At 43.4% G+C, this 24,732-nt stretch overlaps 1 protein-coding gene across 1 annotated transcript; it reads left to right on the plus strand.

The window, feature by feature from the left end:
• Positions 1-684: 684 nt before the first annotated feature.
• On the plus strand, positions 685-23,446 carry LOC114567746 (adhesion G protein-coupled receptor B1). The gene is made up of 31 exons (XM_028596854.1): positions 685-703; positions 3,732-4,543; positions 5,328-5,477; positions 5,575-5,673; positions 5,762-5,926; positions 6,341-6,505; positions 7,742-7,906; positions 8,009-8,173; positions 8,275-8,376; positions 8,490-8,596; positions 8,736-8,930; positions 9,059-9,127; positions 10,214-10,322; positions 10,847-10,990; positions 11,077-11,146; positions 11,358-11,460; positions 11,861-11,901; positions 14,219-14,363; positions 17,678-17,781; positions 17,907-18,009; positions 18,146-18,296; positions 18,422-18,491; positions 18,604-18,670; positions 18,782-18,867; positions 19,068-19,239; positions 19,358-19,453; positions 19,570-19,609; positions 19,805-20,427; positions 20,543-20,578; positions 20,703-20,807; positions 21,317-23,446. The coding sequence occupies exons 2-31, from the start codon at positions 3,841-3,843 to the stop codon at positions 21,512-21,514; spliced, it is 4,548 nt and encodes a 1,515-aa protein (XP_028452655.1). The 5' UTR covers positions 685-703; positions 3,732-3,840; the 3' UTR covers positions 21,515-23,446.
• Positions 23,447-24,732: the final 1,286 nt, after the last annotated feature.

Here is a 24,732-nt window from a genome sequence, read left to right on the forward strand (position 1 = left end):
CCCTCTTCACATTCAAAGTCCCTCCCTCCTCTGTGCGCTGACACAGTCACACTTACACGCGCGCGCACACAAACACTTCTCCCCCGCACACTCCCCTCCGTCTTGGTGCTGTCTCATTCACTTTAGTACGCCATCCACGCACTGACTCCAACTTGGAGCAGGGGGGGCGGGGTTGGATATATACCTCCAAGAGGAGGCCACAAGCTTCACTGAGACTGGACCCACTTGCAGCGCAAAGACCACAAGCAAGAAGACTCCGAAGCCGGGAGTAGAAGTACCAACATTTATCCTGGAGCTCAGCGAGAAAAGACAAGCAAGACCACAACGTTTGGTTTTACGGACTGTCTGCTGGAGCTCCGATACAACCAATTTGTCACTCCGCTATACGCCAGTTTCTCTGGATATAGCAGCTAAACAAAGTTGGTAGTAAACTCTTTGGAGTTTGGTTAGAGTCATTTTTTTTCTTTGCTTGTGAGAGTGGACTGCACTGAAACTTGGGACGGCCCGTCTAGGGTCAGGCTTGGACCTGCCGCATTCTTTCAGCGGCTGCAAACACTGCGAAAGTTTGGGCCAGATCTGAAGACTTCGAGTCGAGTCAGACTTTTGAGTACACACTCAGCAGCTGCTACCCGAGCCCAGCTCTAACACACTGGTGCGACCGGATAGAGAGCCACTGACGAGCCTTCCAAGAAACGATTTCAAGGTAAGGAAAGACGACAAGCATTTTATTTCTTAGCTTTTATAATTGTCTGTTTTCTGTGAACACGGGTTTGTCTGTTGTGTTTATAAACGGAACATCGGAAGTAATAAAGTGATAATGAGTGGTGTGTATGAATGTTGTTGCAGCTTCTGAGTTTGTTTCAGCAGATTTGTCTGTTTTAACTTGTCTGTCTCTGTCCGTGGTGCTGAAACTCTTGCCCGCCTTCTGCTCTGCTTAAGCAACGTGCATCTATTGCATTTCTTTTTGCACATATCTGAGCTATCTGATCGCCTTAATGTCCGTTTCCTTCCAGATTGTTCTGATTTGATCGATAGTTATAGCACCATATTGGTGCTTATCTGCCATTACTGTAGTACTATAGTAGTGATGCCGCTGCAACAGGTTACTGGCTACAACTTTCTGATTTTTGGTGTCATTCAGATAACATGATAGATTGGGACGTGGTTGCGGAAGATGTTGCAATATTATTAAGACCTGCACAATGAAAATCCATAAAGTCTCAGGTCAGGTATCTGCTGTCAAATGAGGATGCTTTTGCAATAATATCTTAAACAACTACAAGGATTTCTCCTTGTAGTTGTTTAAATCAAGCACTGCTTTGGTTAAGGTTTTCACAAACTTGCACAGCAATCAATTAGCAGACAGGATTTAATTTCTTCTGCTTGTTTCACTTTTCTTTAAGAAAGAAAATACTCCAGCATCGTAGAATTCACCATAGAAGTGACCAAATCATTGAAATGCTTTTGTAATAAGATCCTTGTGTGAATCTGAACAAACACACATTCTTTAAACATTCTCCCAAGATGCAGGGAGTTGTCAGCAATCTGCAGTGATTTGTTTAGTTTGCTGCTTGTTGTTTTTTGCTATCACATGGATTTGCAGCAAAGCTACCAAGAGGTGGCCATATTTTAATGCTCACATGTGCAAGTATCTGCACCGGGCACAGCAAAAGAGAAAGCGTGAACAATTTGTGGATGAAGGATGACCTGTAATGGTTACCAAATTGGCTTTTCTTTTGTTTGCTTCAGCAGAAAAAGAGGATCTTGCAAAGAAAAGAGTGAGGCTGGAAATTGTGGTCGCCTGTCTATCTATTGCCCTCACACATACATACACATACATGAAGCAAAAATGTATCACTCAAAAGGGATAGGTCATTCAGAAAGAAAAACTTAATCGTCACAATTTACAAGTCTGGCTGAACAATCATACACCATATCTGCCAGCCTTCCAGGTGAATGCATCATACAAATAGTAATTTGTCTTTTCAGTCATGCAAATTATTAACATCTGCAGACAGTCATCTGCAGCCTGTGAATATGTCACATCTTATCAAATGTCTGCATATTTCTTATTTACAGTATAGTCTTGTTTCTCTTATACCTAATATGACTTGTGTATCTGGTGAGACAGGCTACTACAAAACTGAGCACGGCAGCATAAACAGCATGTCGCTGATAGTCATTTTGCAGCTCTTTACTATTTTTTTCACACCGATCTGCAAAAAATAAATCATGTCTCCATGCAACCAACAGCCCACTTTTTAGGTTGCCTGCTTTGCATAAATGCTGTTGACGACAGCAAATTGACAACCAAGAGAAAAGGATAGAAAGGTTGGGAGGGAGGGAAAAAGTGAGAGTTCTCCTACGACAGCTGGACCTATTTCTTTTCACTGTGTGCCTCATAAAATGCCCATTCATGGAGCTTCCGGTTGTTAGGGGGGGGGGGGTAGACACCCACCTACACAAAGCAGAGGTCTTTGCTGTGTTGCTCACAGAGAGAAGGGGAGAGGGAGGGTTAGAGTGAGGCAGGAAGGGAAGGAGAGATGTGAGGACCGTAATTATGAGTGTCTGCCTGAAAAGTGGTGCTTCTCAAAGTGAATGTCGCTGTAGGCATCAATTGGGCTGCTGTGTCTGCAATGCCCCTTCTCTATTGTAAACCCCTCAGTCACACACAGAAAGAACATGCATTTATTGCTAAGCCTAAAAAAAACAGACTTCATACAGACATCATGATTCCCTTGGTCTGTTCCATTGACAATCAGTGACAAAGGACACAATAAGAGGCAGAACAATAACCCTAAATGTGTGTGTGAGAGATGTTGCTGAGCAACAATGTTTCCTCCTCTTGCCTGTGCTCCAAGGAGCATCTGCCATTATTTCAGCCATTCCAGTCAGGTACAGACACCTTGATATTGACGCTGCACTCTTTCTCCAGGCAGGATTAATCAGTGGCTAAAGTCAGATTAAGTAAAGTCTGCATAAAGCATGTTTGCAAGTGAAGGTGGATGCTTCATTTGAATGCATGTAGCCCCACTGCAGAGTAGCATAAAAATGCATCATTTGAGTAGATTTTAGTGATGCATCTACATTACCCTGCATGCATTTGTATTAATATGCAGGAGTGACTGTCATTTAGTTACTCTATATGCATATTTAATTTCATTCTATGCTCTGGTATGCAATGCAGGAAATATCCCAAATGCAATGTGAAGTCCTACAGCATGGTGTATAATCACACTTTGACATGCACACAGAGTAACCATTTCTCTTGTTTACCACTTAATAGTAGGAGTACATCGCACAAATAATGGAACTAATAGGCGTCTGTGGTTGCCAGGGGCAATGCTTCTATGGACGTCAGGCTGACGCACATGATTCGCAGTTCAGTTCAGTGTGTGGGAGGAAAGAGATACCAGCCTGCTGTGAAGGACTGTAATTGCAGTGCCAGAGCAATTATGTCCCGAAGAACTGGACATTTTAGATCATTGAATCTGCCCCGAAACACTATGATACTGATCAGAGGCAAATCCCCGATGCATAAATATCAGTTGGACAATGGGTCCAATTAAAATGCATCTCATGAATATTGTGAAAAAAAAATTCATTTAATTTGGAGAAGACCTTTTAACCTGCATACTGATGTGTGGTGTTTTGTTCTGAGTGTTTAGATGTTGGAGCATTCTGACAGATTGTTCTCCTCTTTTTCATTCCCCCTGTTCCTGGTTTCATAGATAACATCAAAAGATCTGAAACAAGTGCAGTAACTTGCAACAAAGAAAAAACCTGGTCGAACCAGCAATCACAGAAACAACAACAACAACATCCATCTAAGCCGACCCAATGGCGTGGTCAGCTCTTACCGGTCCCTGTGTGGCCATGGTACTGCTCTTCTTTGGTTTGACCTCCTGCACTCCCTCCGGCCCAGCCTCCGCCACCTGTGCCACCCTGGAACAGAGTCGCTTCTTTGGTGTATTCTCCTCTACGACCACCCTGCACTCCACACCATGCTCCTGGACCCTGCAGAACCCTGATCCTCGCCGCTACAATGTCTACATGAAAATCACCAAGCCAACCGACTCCTGCATGCCCCGCCAGATCAAGACCTTCCAGTTTGACTCCTTCATCGAGACCTCCCGCACCTATCTAGGCATGGAGAGCTTCGACGAGGTTGTCAGGCTGTGCGACGCATCAACCACTGTTACCTACCTGGAGTCCAGCAAGCAGTTCCTGCAGATCCGCAAGGTGGCCGCGAGAAACGGCGTGGAGATGTTGGAGGGACAGAATGATGTCAGTGAGTTCAAGGCTGAGTTCCTGGTCGTGGGGAAGAGGAACCCAAGTATGCCTGCCTGCCAGATGCTGTGCCAGTGGCTGGAGAAGTGTCTGTCCAGTAGCACCCATGATTATCCCTGTGGCATCATGAACACACCCTGCCAGTGCTGGGAGGCCCCAAAGAGGAAGCCAGGAAGCTGCTACAGAGGTGGTGTCTACGTTGAGAAATGCCTTCCTGTTCCCAGAGACAACGGACACGATGCTGAGATTATCAGTAAGTTTGTAACATGTTTGGTTTAATTTACCTTGAGACTAAACCTTTTAAAATATGAAAGAAAGTGAAAGAAAAACCAAAATCTCATCTTGCCTCAAAAGAAACTGTATTAGCCGTGTTGTTTTGTAATGACATCCACTAGGCTAGATGGGGAGGTATCATGTTCTCCAAGACCCCACAGCTCTGCAGGGGGTCTCCAGCCCTGCTAGCTCTGTGTTTTTGTGTTAGGAGGGTAATGATCCATGTCTGTAGAGCAGGGGTACAGACAGAGGATGTGCACTTGGCCGTCACAAAGTAATAAGAAGTAAATCAAGGACTCATTGGCAAGACTAACTGAACAGCACACATCACCAATTCTTCATTTTGTCTAAGGCAGTCATGTTAGGTGGCAAGGCGTCTGGGTTTGGGGAGGGATGGAGGGCATGTTTTGTGTTAGGTTGGGTGGGTAGAAAAGAGCACAACGACCTCATAGTCAGCTGGCAGCGGACATTGATGTGCAGCACTTGTAGTCGTCATAGCAACCAACTGTCAGCCTTAACACACCGCTCTGCCACACCAAGTGGTTAAAAGCAAACCGTCACCATTTCAATGCAACATCTATCAGGTTGAGTGCTCGTTCTGCTCACAAAGAATCGTCCGTGCTCATTCTGCACATAAAACAAATTATACTCACTTCCTGTTCTTATATATGACATTTATAGAGGACAATATTTGCTGAGTCATACATGCTTGCTGTCATCAACTTATTGCTCAATATCTCCCCTCTTGTTATCTCTTCCTGCAGAGGGCTGGGCTGGTTGGGGCCGCTGGTCAGTATGCAGCCAGGAATGCGGTGGTGGAGTCCAGGTGCGCAGCCGTGCCTGCCAGCCCGAGGACAGCGTGTGCGAGGGAACAGTTGAAGAAGGACGGGCCTGCAACCCTCAGCCCTGCATTGGTAAGCCCACCTGTAATTTAGTTATTTAGTTGAGAGCACTTGGCTGCAGGTGGCTCTGATTCAATGCAATAATCATGCAATTTTCAAATTCTCTCAGGCAAAGAACGCAACAGAAGCCAGGGTCTGCGAGCCATCGTTGGTTTGAAGAGAGACTATGCTGACGATTCTAACCTTGGAGTTGTTGCAACCCAAACAGGTGAGATCTTGTTAATGGATGTTTTACACACTGTGTAAGTGTTGAGGGCCTGGTGTGCTCAGCCTCTAATTCATGTTTTCTTCTACAGTAGATGCTAAGACAGATGAGTGGTCCCCCTGGAGCACATGTTCAATCACCTGTGGAGAGGGCTGGCAGAGCCGCACTCGCGTCTGTGCTACTTCCTCCTTCACCACCCAGTGCACCGGACCCCTGCGTGAGAACCGGCCATGCAACAACACAGCCGTCTGCCCCGGTGAGTGCCTGCTTCCTCCTCTCTAATGTGAACGTGACAGTGTGTGTGTGTGTGTGTGTGTGTGTGTGTGTGTGTGTGTGTGTGTGTGTGTGTGTGGGAGGGGGTTGGGGGGAGTAAAAGAGACAATGGGGGTAAAAGCTATTATTTCTTAATGATTTCCCTTCATACAGCACCAATCACTAAGGAATAGTAGATAGAGAGAAGCAGGCAGGTTAGTGCGGCATTTCTGAGCTTTCAGATGCTGCTATACAATGTCAACTAAATCTCTGTAATCGTTTGTGCATTTAGTGCCATGTCTTAGAGATTGTAAATGTGCCTGTGATGTGGACGTGAATTCAAAACCCCAGTTGCACAATTTTTAAACAAACTTTAACTTCCTAAATGAAATTATCCCTCTATGTTTCCCATGTGTAGTGGATGGTGCTTGGGATGAGTGGACCCCCTGGAGCCTGTGCTCTTCCACTTGCGGCCGTGGTTATCGTGACCGTACCCGCACATGCAAGCTGCCCCAGAATGGAGGAGAGCCTTGCCGCGGCCCTTCAAGACAAACCAAGTTCTGCAACATCGCTGTCTGCCCAGGTGAGTCTTACAATTTTTTCTTATTGCTGACTTGATGATATACAGTACGACATAAGCATAAAAAGATAGATGTAAAAGTAAAAAACATCACATTACCTAAAAATCCAAACACTTATTATTGCATTACTGTGCCAGTTTGTTATTTTACTACCATGTTTAAAAATCTATAACAGCTGACTTTATGTTACTTGACCCTTGAGCTAACTGATTCTTACATGAGAGCTAATTAAACCACTCATTGGCATCATCACCATCACAAACAGCCACTGCAGTGGCAGGTTGACATTACATCTGACGCATTGACAGAATAAAAGCATCTGTGGGCATTAGTCAGTGGCTTTGTGAAAAAATGCAGGTGACTCATGCGCTGCTCATGGTCACTCAACATATTAGAAGCTTTCCTATTCTGCCACATGCTCGTTTGCTGAAGGGATTTCGCTTAAACTCACAGTTGCAGTTTTTTGCAGTTAGTTTTTCACACTTTTTCCACCCCAAGTTTGGTGGTTATTATTATCTTTAAAATATTCAAAAAGTGATTTCTCTGTCTGTCCAACTTTTTGCAATTGCATGTTACCATCAGCAGATATCTCTGTGTTACCACAGCTGAATTACTGTTAATGTCTGAAAGGGAGGATGTGCTGTTAGCAAAGTCATTACTGAGAGATGATTACACTTTTCATTTGAAATAGAAAGGCTTAGATTGAGTCACACTTAATAGCCCATTTAGCATGATTAAAAAAATTATTTTGACCAATCTAACTTTTTTTAAGACTATGCACTTTATTTCATCTATTTTACCATCTTACAAGGCTAGAAGGTTTTTTTAAATATTTTATACCACCAATTAAATCTGATGTTCCTTCTCATTTATGTTTATATGCCCTTTATTTAAAAAATACCCATAATAGAGTTTTTAGAGTAGCATTGCTTTTCACTAAGACAAAAAAGATGGGCATCTTGGTTTTCTCAGCTAAGTCAGTTGCACTAAACAATGCTCATAATGTCCATAATGACATAAACTTGATTTTAGTTTTGAGGACAGTATATCTTAGAGGTTAAGAGGCACATACAGTCATGCTTGAAGGACAGATAACTGAGCTCCAACTTTCTGTTTCACTTAAACTCAGCTAAAGTAGGTCATGTAAAATGTTAATAGCATCAGTGAGTGTGCTGTGAGGGTCCGTCTTGTCCTTGCGCTCGCTGTAACTCTTTTATGTATCCTCTGCCATCCTCTAGTGGACGGACACTGGAATGAGTGGTCTGCCTGGAGCGCATGCACTGCTTCTTGCTCCAACGGCACCATGCAGAGAATAAGGGAGTGCAACGGGCCATCCTACGGTGGCTCCGAGTGCCACGGCAGCTGGAAAGAGTCAGTTAACTGCTTCCTGAAAGAATGTCCTGGTAAATAAGAAACTAAATTCACAAATTCAAGAGTCATTATCTAAATAAAAGATAAATACATTGGACAAAGAGTTCATGGTGTGAAATATTCTCTGTCTTTAGTTGATGGACGCTGGCATGCGTGGAGCTCTTGGGGCAGCTGCAGCAAGACTTGCGGTGGAGGCCTCCAGCAGAGACAGAGAGTCTGTGAAGGGCCTTTCTTTGGTGGAGAGTCTTGCCCCGGTGAAAAGGGCGAGCAGAAGCGTTGCAATGAGAAGAGATGCCCTGGTAAGTGACTACAATACAATGCATAAGGGTGGTTAGTCTGCAATACAATTCCATAAGGAAAAAGAATACTTATCCTTCTACTTATCCTTGTAACTTTATAGAGCCCCATGAGATCTGCCCTGAGCAGAATACCGGAGATGTTGTGTGGAAGAAAACTCCCGCTGGAGACATGGCTGCCGTTGCCTGCCCTGCTGATGCCTCAGGTACAAAAACAGCTAGGACAGCGACATGCTTTGTCTATTTTTCTTGGACATTTTAGACTGTTTATCATCCCCCATTATGCCAACTACAAGTATGTACTTTCTCTCATTAACAGGTCTGCTTCTGCGCCGGTGCACCCTGGATGCTGTAGGTCTTGCCTCCTGGGAGAGCCCAACTCACATCAAGTGTGTCTCCAAGAACTATGAGAACATTCAGATGCTGGTAAGCCCTGACACTGTACCCTAATTAAAATGCAAAATGCCTCATCTGCTGTGTCCTCATATGGCTAATTTCCCAGTAGTAAAGTCATACCAGTGAATGTCAATGATTTCATATTAACCTCTCAACTCTTCTTCTGCAGTTGAGGGACTACAACTCCAAAGCACAGATGGGGCAGAGCGTGGACGGGGTCGCCGAGGTGATTTCACGCTTGAGATTCTCCTCTGATAAGGGGGCCCAGTACAGCGGTGACCTCTTGGCCATCATGGAAATCCTGAAGAACACCACTGAACTGTACAAGGGAACCAGACTGAGATTGAGCAACGCTGATGTTGAGGTAAGCTGAAATATGTGTATATTAAAGAATAATATAATGCAACACTCTCGGACAAAAGCAAAAATAGTTTCTAATTAAGCTGGATTTGGTATCTTCTTACACATCTGCCTCCATTTAATGATCTGCAGAACTACGTCCAGACAATCAGCAACTTACTGAAGGAGGAGCATCGTGACAAATGGGAAGAGGCACAGCTGGTACGTGATCAGAGTGTGTGTGTGTTTGTGAGGGATCCAGAGTGAATATAAGCAGGGGAGAAAATAAGTCTGTTATGAGAATGAATAAGAGTATGATGCTAAGAGCTAAAATGATCAGTCCAAAAACAAAAGAATTACATTTCATGTCTAAAGCATAACTTATCATTTTGTTCTACCCTCATTTCTTTTTAGATTTGTTCATAAGTTACAGTTACAACATACTTAACAGAAATTTGAGTCATCTGACCACCTGTTGATGTACTTAATTCATCAACTTAAAAAATAAAGAAACAGTTTCTACTAATGGAGTTCCCTGAGAAAAATAAGCGTAGAAAAGTTAGACAAACAAGACTCCCAATACAGAGGGTAAACTCACAAATTAAAAACTGGATTGTGAATCACCAAGTCCACCGCGACAAGAGAAAGTGAACACTTCAAGGTGACGAGAGAGAGAGAGAGAGCATGAGAGAGAGAGAGCGTGAGAGAGAGAGAGCGTGAGAGAGAGAGAGAGAGAGAGATTGATTCAGGGAGAATCACTACACCCACTTTGCAATCTGTGTCTCTATGGCATCCTACATACCGATGCTGGTTGTAAGGGGACACAGACAGTACATCCCTTACACCTTGCGCCCACATCGCTTCAGTTCTGCGTCAGAGACACGCAGGCAGCCCTCCCTTCCACCAAGTGAGAGGGAGAGGACAGAAAAGCCTGAGTATGAATCAACAGCCTGCCCATTTATGGCCTTAAGGAAGTTCTGAGGTTATTTCATAGCAGCAAGCAGTGTGGTGTTTTTTTCATAGCAGCAAGCTATAGGGTTTTTTTTCTTCTTTTTTCTCTTCACTGCAGAGGTGCTCTGAAAGAATAAAAAAGCGTAGCGTAAGAGTAAAAGCTGGACTGACAAAAGAAAAGGAAATAGATATGGGCATGTGATCAATAAACTGTAGCCTAGCTTAAGTGTTCAATTATACTAATTGTTTAAATTGCATATAATGTCCATATGTCCATATAGGTTCTTGCCTTATTATTATATTTTCTCCTGTTCTAACTCTTCCTCTGTTTCTCTTCCATTTGTTACTTTTATCCAGATGGGTGCCAGCATTAAGGAGTTCCTCCACCTTGTTGAGGACTTTGTGAACATGATCGGTATGCAAATGAGTGGCTTTCAGGACATTTATGAAGTCACGGAAAATTTAGGTGAGCCCTTATTTCCCTTTCCAGCAGCTCTGTACTCATGTCTATTCAGGATGATTTGTCCTCTCTCCAGTCGGAGAGTGTATCAATCTTAATCTTGCTTGTGAATATGGACATATAAGCAGCAGCAGAATGCATCAGTTATCACTTTATGTTTATGCCATATGACGTGTGCCTTCCCCAAGATGTTGTGCAAGTGTATTTGCCATAAAACACATATTTTACACAAATACACAAACTCACACAGGCTTTCATACAAACTTTATCAATCTGTCAAATACTGTAAATAACTGTAAACTTCACACTGAGTCACTTTCTGTGACTTGTGTGACTGTTTGGAGTCATGGAAGGTGACATTCTCACAGTATTTAGTGGAGAATGACTACTCCACTCAGACATACATGACGCATGAGAACAAAATGTCCTTGGCATTAGACGATTCCTCAACCAACACAGTGTACATGACTGTGACCTCTGAGTGTTGTTCACTAACAAAGCCCCTGTCTCTCAATCTCTGTCCTTCTCAGTGCTGAGCATCCACAAGCGCCCGACAACTACAAATTCCAACTTCACCTTCCCTGTGAAGGGGTGGAGGGGCATGCTGGACTGGGTCAGGACCTCTGAGGAGAAGATCACAGTATCCCGTGATGCTCTGTCCATTGAACAGTCTGGTAAGATCAAACAGACATCATTTTCTACATCAACCAATGTGCAGTTTTGTGAATTTGAGTCTAAGCAGGCATTTTGTTCTTTCCAGATGGCAACGATGCTTTTGTGACCGGCATCGTTCTCTACAGAAACCTTGCCTCTATTCTGTCCTTCCAGAGGTAATACAATTTCTTTGCTTTTACATGTATGTAACTGGCCTTCCATGAAGTAATATTTTGTTGCCACCAGATGGCGCCTCACTCACTACTAATTAACTTATATTCTCGTTCTCACTTACATTTTTGTTGTAAAGCATTCTTGACCATATTCATTCAACTATAATGTCTCATATGGACAACACTGACCGTGCAATGTTCTCTTTCTCCACAGTAACACCACACTCCTCAACTCCAAGGTGGTGACCGTGATTGTCAAGCCAACCCCGGCTCTCCTATCCTCACCCGTTGAGATTGAGTTCCCCCACCTCCACAATGTAAGTCCCTAATGGTTACCCAATTTAATGGAGACTTACAAAAACTTTCAACCCCCCCTTGGGGTGCTTTGCTCACACATAGCCTGACATTTTGGTGACATTTGCAGTGACACTGTGACTTTTACATATACTTGTGTCAGTTGATACCCGGCAAAGATCACAGCTGAACCAAACGGTCAGTGGACGATGATGACAAATCATGCGCAGTAATTAGGCCCTGCAGCTGATAAGAAGCTGTTTTTAGTTCTGTGCCTGTATTATGGTGCAGGGTGGCGAGAAATGTGGGCAGGTGGCTGTCAGCAAGCTGTTGCATCTCACACGTTTATAGTACAGCATCACAACCTACCCTTTTCTGCAGAGACTCCTCACACTGACTTCTCCATCTGCCTCTTTTTTGCAGGGCACCATGAATGAGACATGCCTCTCATGGGACGAAAGCGAAACGTAAGTGTTGACCACACTTGTTTTTCTTCATAAGTGTGCGTCTAACTGTCACTCTCATTTCTATATCCTGTTCTGGATGGCCTTGTATGCCGATCTGGCGCTTGTTGTTGTTTATCTCCTAGCTTGTAGCCGACGTCCTTTCAGTCACGCTTCATCTGTCACTGCATATGAACATACACCCCCTCCCCCCCAGATCTACACTCACTGGAAAGAGAGCAAAAATTTTTCATCCATTTTTCATGTCAATTATTTCCGACAAGGAGGACAAAGCAATGCCACAATATGCGAGCCAGCAGCACCAGGCCTCCCTCAGCTGTCTATCTGTCTGACATACTTACTGCATGACACACAGACTTAAATGACAACCTCAGTGAAGTGCAGTGGTTCTAGTTAAGCAACACTTTGATCAAGCAGTCTCTTTCATCGCTTTAAATGAATCACATCCTGAGGAGGGAAAAATACACAGGCATCACTTCCAACCTTATTACATACATCAGTAAGTAAACTCATTGCAGCGTGTCTATAGGTCACACCGTGTCAATCTAAAGACAATGGCAGCTCTCCCCACCTCGCCTCTGAGTCGTGTTTATATGTCACCGCCAGGGGTTAATGGCTATGGCGCCTGGGAGTTTTTAAAGAAGCTTAGATGCATTTTAATGACTTAATGAAAGGAGCTCCTGGTTGCCTGGCCAGGCCTGGATCAATCAGCCCCAGACTCACTATGCCCTCCTGAAGAATACACAGGTGGACCATTTGCATTTAAATAGATTTGGACACTTGTGGAGGACAGATAAGAAATCAAAATGCACCCAGATACCCACAACACCTTTTCACATATACCACAACAACCAGAGTCAAAGCATAAGCAAAAGCAAAAACGAAAATGAATTGAAGAAGAAAATTTAATCAACTCTTATACTTTTGGAAGGAGGGCAATGTGCCTCTAGTCAAATTAGATTCAATTTTGACGGCGGATTTGATTAATGGGAGGATAGAGATGGTGGGAATGGCAGAGGAGGAAGCTCTGGCTGATGGCAGAGTTTGGGGTCAATGCTTGTTTACAGAGCTGCATATGTCTGATCACAGGAAGTGCTCCATTACCTCCACCAGTAAACAGATAAAAGAAAAATGCTCAGCAGCTTTTTGTGACAAAAGATAGGGAACACATTTCAGGGCCACACATGCTTTTTTAGGGCATCCTTTGCATCACGCAACATTTAACCCATCTGCATGATATGACAACTCAAACATAACTCGCATTAAACTCTGCAGCCAAGCCTGCTTAGATGCAATTCCAGTTAACTGCCATGATGAGTTTGCCCTGCGGCTGAGTGCTCATGACACTCTGCACCAGGCGGGACCTGCAGACTATGATGCCCCTCTGTATTCACCAGTCAGTCAGAGCCTGACAGTGCTTCTCATTGCCTTAACCTCCACCGTGCTCTGTGGCATCTGCTGCTAATTCCACTTACACACAAAGGCAGAGTACAAGTTCTGAACAAAATGTTGTAGATTCAGTGATTTGTAGAAGCTGATTTGTCATCAGACTATAAGTGCATCTCATTTAAAAGATGGCCTCAACGAAGCACTCATTATTGATTTTACCCTCTGCTTGTAATGTAATTTATCCATTTTTTGTCTGATCAGGCTTGGCACAGTATGAGTGAGGAAAATCGTGACAGATATTGTACATATGTCAAAATTCCCTTTTGTTTGTTTTAGATTGCATTAATACAAACTTATTAATCAGTTGGAGTGTAGATTTCCTCACTATGGAAAACATATGGAAATCATAATTCAGATTGTCTTCACATTCCCCTCCTTCTTTTCAAAATAGGGAACACATTGTCCTTTGTCCCCCAGTGCACTGGGCGAGTGTTGCCAATAATGTCATGTCTGCTGAGGAAAGATTGCTCATAAAAAAAAAAATGATACAGATAATGCTAATAATGAGATTTATTAAGGCCTATCATCATTAATCATGGCACTGATGGCTATTAATCATATAAATGTGAAAAGCCAGAATTAAGACTTTCCAGAGATGCAACTTCTTCACCACAGGTTATATGAAATAATATTTTCCTCACACTGGATAGCAAATATTTCAGTATTTAATATTATATATTATATAAAATGTAAAAAAATGTGTATTTTTCTGCAGTGGGCTATTTAACATGCAATCATGATGGCCCTACCATAAGATCAATGTTCTAAATGTATTTTCCCATCATATATGAAAAAGAAATGTCATCAAAAGACATTCACATGAGAGATTTGTCAGATGTCTCCTCTCCTCTCCTAACCCGTCCTTTCCCTCTCCTTCCCTGTGCAGTTCCTCTCTGCTTGGGTCTTGGTCTGCTCGGAGCTGCAGAGCGGTGCCTGTTCATTCATTCAGAACCAAATGCGTGTGTGACAGCCTCTCCACCTTCGCCATTTTAGCGCGCGTCAACTTCGACTCGGTAAGTCTTCTGTCTTTTAACAATGTGTGCTTGTCTTTTTTTGTCAAACATTTGTCTTAAATGTTTCGTGTGTGAATGCGGAGCAGTGTGATCGTATAGCCTAGCCTACTTGTTGTTTTCGAGTGGTTTGCTGTAGCGCTGCCTGCCAGCACCTCTTTGTCTCCGTGCAGGTGCCGCTGATCGGAGAATTACAGCCTGGCTGTTTATATTGAGGGGGAATAACCGAGCAACATGTTGATATGCAGGAATTGTATTTAGGTTTTAAAACATGATGAATTGCATATTGGCATGTTTTGCACAAGCGCGTTAATTGATGCTAATTTGCTTGCAATCAGCTGCAATTGACTAAATAAATATTAGCACACCTATGGGAAATAGCTTATGTAGTTGCTTGCATGAAAAATATGGAACATCGATCCCAAATTTGTACGTCAATCACTCAAAATGACTTTTGGATTATTGTGTAATCTGTCTTTGCATTTAATTTCCGATTTTTGAATAATGCATGTAAGATTAGTAAACAGAGTTAGTGCAAGGGAACTTGTGTGCACCGGATGCTTTAATTACCGATATTTGTCATTGTAAGCATCGCTGTAAATCATGCGCAAAGACAATGTGTAATTTCCCCCCTTAAGACTATGTTGCCTCTAGAGCTGCTAGTTCTCCAGTTGCCGTGGCAACGGCTTCTGCAGCGCAAACTCGGCCTCTGTGCTTTTTGATAACTGAGATGCTCTGAGGGGAAAAAACACACACACCTCATCGCTTCTCTGAACAGCCCCCCCCACACACACACACACACCCCAGGACAGAGGAAATTGTCTGCCCATCTCTGCTGTGCATCTGATTGCTGCTGCACACTCAAAAACAAATCAACAGATGTCTATTAGTTTGAGGAAATGTACATTTTAAATGTGCATTTTTTTTATTTCCTCCTTTATCTAGTGTGCAGTGAGTGGCAAAACCGCTCATGAATTTAGACTGCAGTGTTTTTGTGCTGCTAAGCCCCTTCAGTCTCTTTTTTTTTTTTTTTTTTTCCCCCCAACCTGTTGTTTACATGCTAGATTTGATTTGTCTTGCTGTTGCCAGTCTGAACAGCGCCTCCCATAGTTCTTATAGGCTGCACATACCCCTCCTTTCAACCTTCCGCAACAGTAAAACGGCAGCTGCGCCAATCATTCCAGTGTACCACTATCTCTGAATTCTCGATTACATCCACCTTCATCCTCCTCCTCCTCCTCCTCCTTCCTCTTCGGCCACAGCAGCCAGCCTGAAAAATGCCAGAGAGGCAGACCAATGAGAAACAGACGTCTGGTCATGCATTGATGGTCCCGCCTCTCTCCCCCCACCCGCCTCTCCAGCCATCCTTTGATGTGTGCCGTGGACATTTTCAATAACATCTTCCTGCAAGCCATATGAGAAACAGAAGCGAAAGGCAGAGAGAGAGCGAGAGATGTAAAAAAAAAAAAAAACATACTGCAGTGTGTTAGCTCTCATTCGATATGGTCTGATTTCATTAGTCCTGTAGCATCATGTGTGTTGGAAGCATGATGGTCCAGTGGGAGCAGCCCACACAGTTAGTACAGCAGATGCCCTTGACCACTGGGTAATCAATATTTAAAAAAAACAGCAGAAAAACTGTGTTGCTTAAAGGTTTCTCTGCACATTTGTCTTCCTTTGCCTGCTTTTCCTATTGTTCAAAATGAGAACATGTGATTCGGTCAAGGGCAGGCAGAAGACATGCATCATATTTAGGTCATACTGGCTGTCTGGATTTCACTCAGAGGCCCATGGTGCAAGCATCAACCCAGATATAGAGATTGGGAGGAGAGGGAACAGAACATACTGTATTGCCCTTGTTATTTTTTCTCTCCCCAGATTGAGTAAAGGCTGAAGCAAAAAGACAGCTCATCCCTCTACTATCTGCCATCGGTTTTGGGACGCTTCTGATGTATTTGGATAGATTTTGAAATAAATTTGCCACACTAAATTAGTCTTTGGCTGCTGTAGACCGGACTTCACCAACTGTGCTTAGATATAAAAAAAAAGCCTTCGTTAGAGAGAAACAATCCTTTAAGGCTCAGTATTGTATTTAAATTCCCTATCAACGCTGGCAAACGTAGTAGATGCCATGCTTTATATATGCTTGCAATAGAAGGATTTATGACCGTCATAAATCAAATGAAGGCCAAAGCAGTGTCTATTTCTTTCCCCTCTGTCTGTGCTAATTTGATACCTGCAGATTTATTATATCTCAGGACATTTTCTCACTCACCTTTTAGATCCACTAAGCCCTTTCTCGCCTTTTTCTCCATCAAACATTATCAAAAATATAATCACACCATTTGTCAATGAGGGTGTCTTTATCCGTAGCCTGATCAATTTTCAACCAGGTCACACGTTTTGTGGGGATGACAACTTGATCAGAGGTGTTAGATTAACTCAAAACCGTATTAAAGCCAGTAGAGTAGGTGTGAGACGGATAAGGATTACAGATGCAGTGAAACCACACAATTAGCTGCTGGTGCTTTGTAGGTGTGTTAGCCAGGCAGCGAGAGCTTTGTGAAGTCCCAAGGAGCTGAGATTTGTGTGTGCAGCAGTGACCCTGTCGGCCCTCCAGCAGAGAAGACGGACAAAAGACAATCCCTCCTCTGTTTCCTCCACCAGAGGTTCGGTGCCAGGGCTGTTTGAAACATGAGGCGGTCACCGCCGCTGGCAGTGGCAGGCGCTAAGCTACTGTCAGAGATCAGAAGGGCAGGTGATGGCAGATTAATGCACAGGTGATAATGGTCCACCTGTTCACTCCTGCGGGGATGAGCAAGGAGCTGCTGGTTGGCACAAAAACACCAACATAGTGAGAAAATGCAAAAACGCAGCTAAAGGGGAGAGAAAAAGAGAAGCTAAGGATGTCTGTCAATGATTAGGAGGTTGCTGTAACAGCTCAAACTAATGACTGAACACAGCAACCCCCCTGAACTGCCCTGTCTTTGCTTAGTAGATATATTCTCCTCCTCGCCTCATTTGCTGACTCAAAAGCTCACTGGAGAAACGCAGTGAACCTGACCATTTGTTTAGTTTTCCGCTCCATCTTTCTGACATGTTCACCTTGGGGTCACCTTGCCTCATCCGTGGCCTGATTGTGCCATTCAACTGTTTGCCTAAAGGGAGCTGTCTGCTCTTCCAGATAGTGCACACCCAGAGGCGTCGCTAGTACATGCACGCACGTGTGTGGATCCCAGTGCTGGTTTCCTCTCTGCATGAATGTGTGTTTGTAATCAGCTCTAAGCGGCATGTTTGGTCTTGTCTCCTCTCTGTAGATCATGGACAAGGCACTGCTCCCGTCCGTGACTCTCATTGTTGGCTGTGGGGTCTCCTCTCTCACCCTGCTGCTCCTCATCATCATCTACGTCTCCGTGTGGAAGTAAGTAACCCTACCAGCAAAGTCCACAATTGTATGTTGGCCTCTAACATTATGTGCTGTGTGCTCTGGTTTCTCTCTCCTCTACCTACGTATCCCTAAACTCTTTTTCCTTTTCAAAACTCCAGGTACATCCGCTCCGAGCGCTCCGTTATCCTGATCAACTTCTGCCTCTCCATTATATGCTCCAATGCCCTCATTCTCATCGGACAAACTCAGGCTCGCAACAAGGTAAGGCAATCTTCCTTAGCCTCACTTTTAAACCTCTCTGAAAGTCACTGCTTTGGGGATTTTGGAAGTAGCAGCGCCAATGACACAGATTTCTCATCTTTCCTCTCTATCTCTCCTTCCTTCTGGGCTCCCATAGGTGGTTTGTGCTCTCGTAGCTGCTCTCCTGCACTTCTTTTTCCTCTCCTCTTTTTGCTGGGTGCTGACAGAAGCTTGGCAGTCCTACATGGCTGTCACTGGTCGTCTGCGCAACCGCATTATCCGCAAGCGCTTCTTGTGCTTAGGCTGGGGTAAGAGCACTTGTCTTTATGTTCATCTCTTTTTTTCCACCTTTGTTGCATCACCATTGTCAAATGCTTTTTATCTTCTCGGGCTCTAACTTCTGCCCCTCTTTGGCGTATTTTCTATCTTTCAGGCCTTCCTGCACTGGTGGTGGCTGTGTCTGTGGGTTTCACAAAAGCTAAAGGATATGGAACTGTCAACTAGTAAGTCAAATCTCAACCTGTCATTTTTGGGCTTTCTCTTTTCTCTGCATTTATTCTGAAAAGCTCTTCCCTTCGCTCAAGCATTAATATTCTTCCTTCTTCTCTTTTCTAGCTGCTGGCTGTCTCTTGAGGGTGGACTCCTCTACTCCTTTGTTGGCCCTGCGGCGGCTGTTGTTTTGGTACGTATTCTAACTTTGACGTCCCAATCCATCGAAATACATACATCTGTTTGTAAATGCATTACCTATTATGACATTGTCTCATCCATTTTTTTTTTTTTTTGCAAACAGGTGAATATGGTCATTGGTATTCTGGTCTTCAACAAGCTGGTGTCCAAGGACGGAATCACCGATGTGAAGCTGAAGGAGAGAGCTGGGTAGGTCTTATTGATCTTCTCTGTACACCAGAGTATTGCGCTTATCGCTCTCATCAATGCCATTACAGGTATATTGATGATGTGCTTTGATATCAAGCCTCACAGTTAAACCAACAGGAGGGAATAGAGCTCTGCCAGTAGAGAAACAGAAATCCATTGCAGCCTGTGCAATTCTAATTTGTTGTTGTCTCACCCTGCAGAGCATCACTGTGGAGTTCCTGCGTGGTTCTGCCCCTCTTGGCTCTCACTTGGATGTCTGCCGTCCTGGCAATCACTGACCGCCGCTCCGCCCTCTTCCAGATCCTCTTTGCCGTCTTTGACTCTCTGGAGGGTTTTATTATTGTCATGGTTCACTGCATCCTGCGTAGAGAGGTAAGGAAAGACATTTAGATGAGATAATGTAACAGGAATTTAAATAAAAAGGAAAGTCAGGTTACACAAGCTGTGGTTCGAATGCAATTTTCTGAAGTTTTTCTACTCTATCCATTAGGTTCAAGAAGCTGTAAAGTGCAGAGTAGTCGACAACAAGGACGACGGCAATGGAGACTCTGGCAGTTCCCATCACAATGGCCACACCCAGCATATGGTAAATTTCTTGGCTTATTGCCTTTTTAATGTCTTGAGTGCCTCTTGCTTTTCTATCCCTAAATGAATATGTGCATACATTAAGCACTGATAGAATATTTATTATTCTTTTATCAGCAGTCTGATAGCGAAAAGGATGGAGATTCAAGCAGACAAGGTAAGCCCCTTTTACATCAGCTTTTTCCTCCTGCTCTTAACCATTTTTCCATTTGCATTTAAATTTCTGTGAGCCTTGCACTTCACATCTGATCATGCATATAAAGAGAACATATTTATTGAACAATTTTTTTCAGACGGGGCGTGGTTCTTCATTGTTTTTTAACTAACTCTCTCTTACCATTTTTCTTAAAAGGTATGAAGAGCTCCTCTGAGGAAAAGATGCCTCCTCCTCAGCTGCCTCTTCCCATGGGCTCCAACTTCCACACCCTGCCATCCAACCCCAGCAAGAGCCACATGCAGGCAGTTCCTGAATATTCCAGCCACACCCTCACCCTGAAAAGAGAGAAGAGCCGTCTGGCAGGAGGAGTTGACCCAACCTGCGGGAAACCGGTGTATGTCTGCGAGGGGGAACTGTTCAAGCAGCTGGACGCCGATCTTGCTCGGGCTCAGGCTGAGGGCAGCATTTCCGATGGCAGCAGTTACGTCCTCCTGCCCAACACTACCTCCACCCTGAGGTCTAAGCCTAAGGATGACCCCACAAAATACAACATCAGCGTGGAGCAGCTACCACAGGCCAGACTCATGCACTTCAGCGGGCCCTTTGCTGAGCCCCAGGCTGCCTTTGGGATCAAGTCGATCCCATTGGACCAGGTCAGCGTGTCATACTCAGAGAGAGACTCCCCAATCCAGAACATCCACAACATGTCCAGTGAGTCTCACATCACCCACAGCAGCCTAGAGAACACCTTTGAGTCCATGAACTCCATGATGTCCAAGAGTGAGACCATCTCCACACTGTCCATGAGCTCCTTGGAGGTAAGAGGAGATGGAATCGTGTGACCTCTTGCAGAATAGTTGTTTCATGCATTCTTGGGCAATGTTTCTAATATGTATCTTAGACTAAACCAACTTCCTTTCTTTTTCTTTGCAGAGACAGAAATCCCGTTATGCTGAGTTGGACTTTGAGGTAAATATTGTTTGGATTCTGGCTTTTGAAAACATTATAAATGATATGCAATACATTTTAAATGCATTGTAGCATGCACTAAATAATTTGAGAGTAAAATGTTGTTGTTTTTTGTCTTCTTTAGAAAATAATGCACACAAAGAAACGCCACCAGAACATGTTTCAGGACCTAAACAGGAAGCTACATCATGCTGAGAAAGACAGGGAGTCGCCTGCTTCTGACAGCAAGGTAACATATGATATTATGCTCATCATCCATTTCCATAGACATTCATTTTCAGGAAATGTAGAACAAATCATGGGAAACATAACAGAGGCAGTTCTAATGTTAAAAGAGATTCTTCGATATAAGAATGACTTGATAAAACAACCGGTGATTTGTGTGTTGAGCTATGGTTGTCCTTACTTTGAGGTCATTTGATTAAGGATGTATTTTCTTCCTTCCTTCTTACAGTCTGTGAGATGGAGTGTGTCTTCAGGAGGAAGTGACAAAACGAACCACAGTGTGAGTGTTTATATACAAACTCACAATCTCAAATTTGTACTGCCTATAAACCAGACACACAATCAGATATTACACTTGCCTCAAGGAGGAATAATTTCCCCAAACATTACTTTCATTATTAGAAAATCACCTCGGATGTAATGAAGCCCATTTCATTTTGATTAAATCAGGAATTTGCTCCATGCTGATGGGTGACACCAGTGTTAAAGTCCCTCCTCTCTGTACCTTAACAGGACAAACAGCAAGGACCTCTGGAGAGGCCATGGGAGGGAGTCCGGGGAATACAGCAGTCACCCCCTGCATGGGTGCGTAAAGATCTGGAGCCCCTAGCTGCTTCGCCTCTGGAGCTGCACTCTGTGGAGTGGGAGAAGGCCGGCACCACCATCCCTCTTGTGGGGCAGGACATCATCGACCTGCAGACAGAGGTCTGAGGGGGAGGAGGGGGGGCCTGAGAAGCCACCTGATTTCACCTTGTTCACCTTTTTGGTTTGGGAATGGGATCCTGTATGGATAGAATAGAGGAAACCAAGTATGGGAGAAAGCGAGAATGTAGGTCAATGTCTTCAAACCCTCAACCAGAGCAGGAAGGAAGAGAGTGATGTGAGGAGTGGATGTGGTGGTGGTGGTAATGGGATGTTTAATGTAGCTTCTCCGTTAGGACTTAAAGCATCTCGTGTCAGAGGGCTCTGAAGGTCCAAAGGGTTAATGGAGCGATCAGTGGTTACCATGGACCAGGACTGGCTATGGTTCCATTAACACTTCACTGGGAGTTTCCTGAACTCTTCAGCCTGGGTTCAGAAGATGTGGTCAACATGTCTGTGCTTCTTTTTTCCTTCAACTCAACTTTGGAGGAAAATTAGATAATACAACGTGGTGTGTCCTCCCTGCTTCTCGGACAAAATAGGACAGGGCACGAGAGCATAAGGGACCATAAAAGGCTTGGAGTCCAACACTCTGCACTTTGGTAGATGGGCACACACATTTTGTTTTAGTGCCGTGGGTTAGTTTATTTTCTCTCTTTGTGTGTTTATTTGTACTGCTTCACACGGAACTGCTTCAAACAGCCTAAAATGAGACTCTTCCATGAGACTCTCTGTACTGAGAATATAACGTCTCTACTGGAGAGCAGGCTTTATCATACTGATAGTGCTTCTCGCTGCTGTTGTCACCATGCTTATTATTATTCCAATGATTATTGTCAGTGTTATGATTATCATTATTATTGTCATTATTGGGTTTATAGCCTATATTTAGATTTTTCATCCCCCTCATGACTGTCAGGCACAAGTTTGATTGTTTTTGTGCTGTGACCTACAACATTAGGCTCCAAAAAAAAAAAAAAAAATTCAATGCATCTTTAATGTGTTGTGAGCCCATATGGACTGCATCGGGACAAACATACTGAGTGGTGATAGAGGTGGTTAGTTACCAAAAATGTCCTGGTTTTCCAGCATTCTGCATCAATACCAAAACACCAGCAACAGGATGAACACAGACTCTCACACAGGAAGAGCAGTGCACTCTGGAGAAATGCTGGGTGGAAATGTGAGGAGTTGGGGGGATGCAGGCTCTTCCATGTCGTACATGTGGATTCAAGGGGTCAGCGAGACCTTTCATCATCGCCCTTTGGTTTCTCAGCCTTGCAGGACTCTTGGACCAAGCAGAGGCTCCTGGCGCTGATATGACTTCTAGTGCAGCGCCAGGTCCTTGAGACTTCAACACATTTGTGTTTTCAGCCATCAGTGTGAAATAGTGCAATATGATGGGTGCTTGATGCTCAAGCAAGACTGATATTATGATTTAGGCAGAATCTTTTCTTACCGATGTTTCAACACTTTTATACCATCTTCCTCTTATTTACAGAGCATATAGATGCTTTATGAGAAAATTGTATAACAAATCTGTATTAGTAATTCAAGGAATTTATTCTCTAGATTTGTTAGTGCAAGACTCCATATTTGGAGCTCTCTGTGACAGGTAGATAATTGTACTTCTATAAATCCAACATTATATAGAATGAATGATAGCCTATAGATATCTCTAAACTGTGCTTCAGGATATCTGTTATTACTCTCCGCTCTATAGCGGTGGGTAATTGAACCTCATGTCTTCTCTAACTGTGTGTTTTTGATAACCTTGTCAGTAACTCAACAGTATGTACTACCAGCCAAATTCCCTGTTCCTTCAAATTCCTATGTCCTTCCCTCAGCCCAAATCATACCTCGAGTTACTTGTATTGAATACCCATTTGTATTTCCTTGTCACAACTTTATGTTCCGTTTTACCTCCTGTAAATGTACAGTTTTCAGAGCACAAAATGAATGTGACTTATTTCTAATAAATACACAAATATATTACATGAAGAATGTGATCCTTCATTATTGGTAAAAATGGTGAAATGCAACTTTAAATATCGCATTCTCTGAAGTCTTGCAATCATCTGATTCAGGACAACTGAACAAACAACTTTTTCTGCATCTGCATGTCTAAAGCCACAACAGAACAAATCTGCATCTAAATATAAAAGAAATCACTATCCAACAAACTAAAATACTAAATGGATCATTTCCACCTGGCAAATAAGCACATAATGGTGAAATACAACTTTAAATAGCATATTGCAAAATGCAGAAGGTGAGACAGAATGTGGAGAAACCGATTTTGAACCCATGCCACATTAAAGCCTCTGGCAGACATTTCGCTCTCTAAATATAGACGTGATTTGCAGGTACAAAAACAGCAATCTCTTAAGATGATGAAAGTGTAATTCTCCTCTGTTCTATTTTCATGCTTTGCAGGGAGGCAAATCATTACAGAGACAAAAAGACCTGTGAAGTTGAGTAATAAGAAACAAACACATTTGACAGGAGCCAGAATATTTGATTGTGACCTCTTTAAAAATAAGACGTGTTGTCAACAGTTTAAATTTAGTTTTGGCTGCTTTGTCGGCAGTATTTTCACTCTGCTTTCTCTCTTCTCCATATAATTAGCTCCTGTTCTTCGTTTTAATTGAACAGTGTGCTGTAATTCTGCTGCAAGGCATAAGCAAAAAGAGATTTACATCACACATTTGTATAGCACTGCTCATGTTGTGAGGTCAGCTGGAGAACAGACTGGCTTGCCTGCAAATGGTGCTTTACAGCCATCTTTCACTGCATTTAATGTTTGTTATTGTGTCACCATTTTCTGTGTTTTTATGCTTTGTGAAACATTTTGTGCTAATTTATTGTATGTCATCTGTGCAGTCCACGCAGCCTGCTCATGAGTCACTGTGGCCCCTCGTTATTTGTGTTTCTTTCATGTATATGCAGAAAGTTGCAACCAGTGAGCAAGAAGACAAATGGATAAAAAATTAGAATAAACATATGTATAAATGACAACACCATAAACCCATCATACACGTCTCTCCCTGGCACAAAGCTTACTAGGAGCCCTGCAGAAAGCTCAAGTATCTTCCCCATTTAGACATCCAGTCAGGCAAACCAATTTGTGTGACATCTTTCCAAACTCTGCCAGCCTAGCCATCTCACATGCCCACTCTTGGATTGACGGCACCCCTTCCTTCCTCCATCCTCTTAAAATAATCTGTCTGACTATCATTAAACTAGTTTGGACCCAACTTCTTATGTGCTTAACTATTCTGCTTAGG

The sequence above is a fragment of the Perca flavescens genome, chromosome 14 (assembly GCF_004354835.1).
Source record: "Perca flavescens isolate YP-PL-M2 chromosome 14, PFLA_1.0, whole genome shotgun sequence".
Taxonomy (NCBI): domain Eukaryota; kingdom Metazoa; phylum Chordata; class Actinopteri; order Perciformes; family Percidae; genus Perca; species Perca flavescens.

Bases quoted from the DNA above. Each gene is read 5' to 3' on its own strand.
- LOC114567746 (XM_028596854.1), top strand. From the start codon at position 3,841: ATGGCGTGGTCAGCTCTTACCGGTCCCTGTGTGGCCATGGTACTGCTC. The intron at 19,610-19,804 runs GTAAGCCCCTTT...TTTTCTTAAAAG, and splicing joins TGGAGATTCAAGCAGACAAG to GTATGAAGAGCTCCTCTGAG. The intron at 20,579-20,702 runs GTAAATATTGTT...TGTCTTCTTTAG, and splicing joins ATGCTGAGTTGGACTTTGAG to AAAATAATGCACACAAAGAA.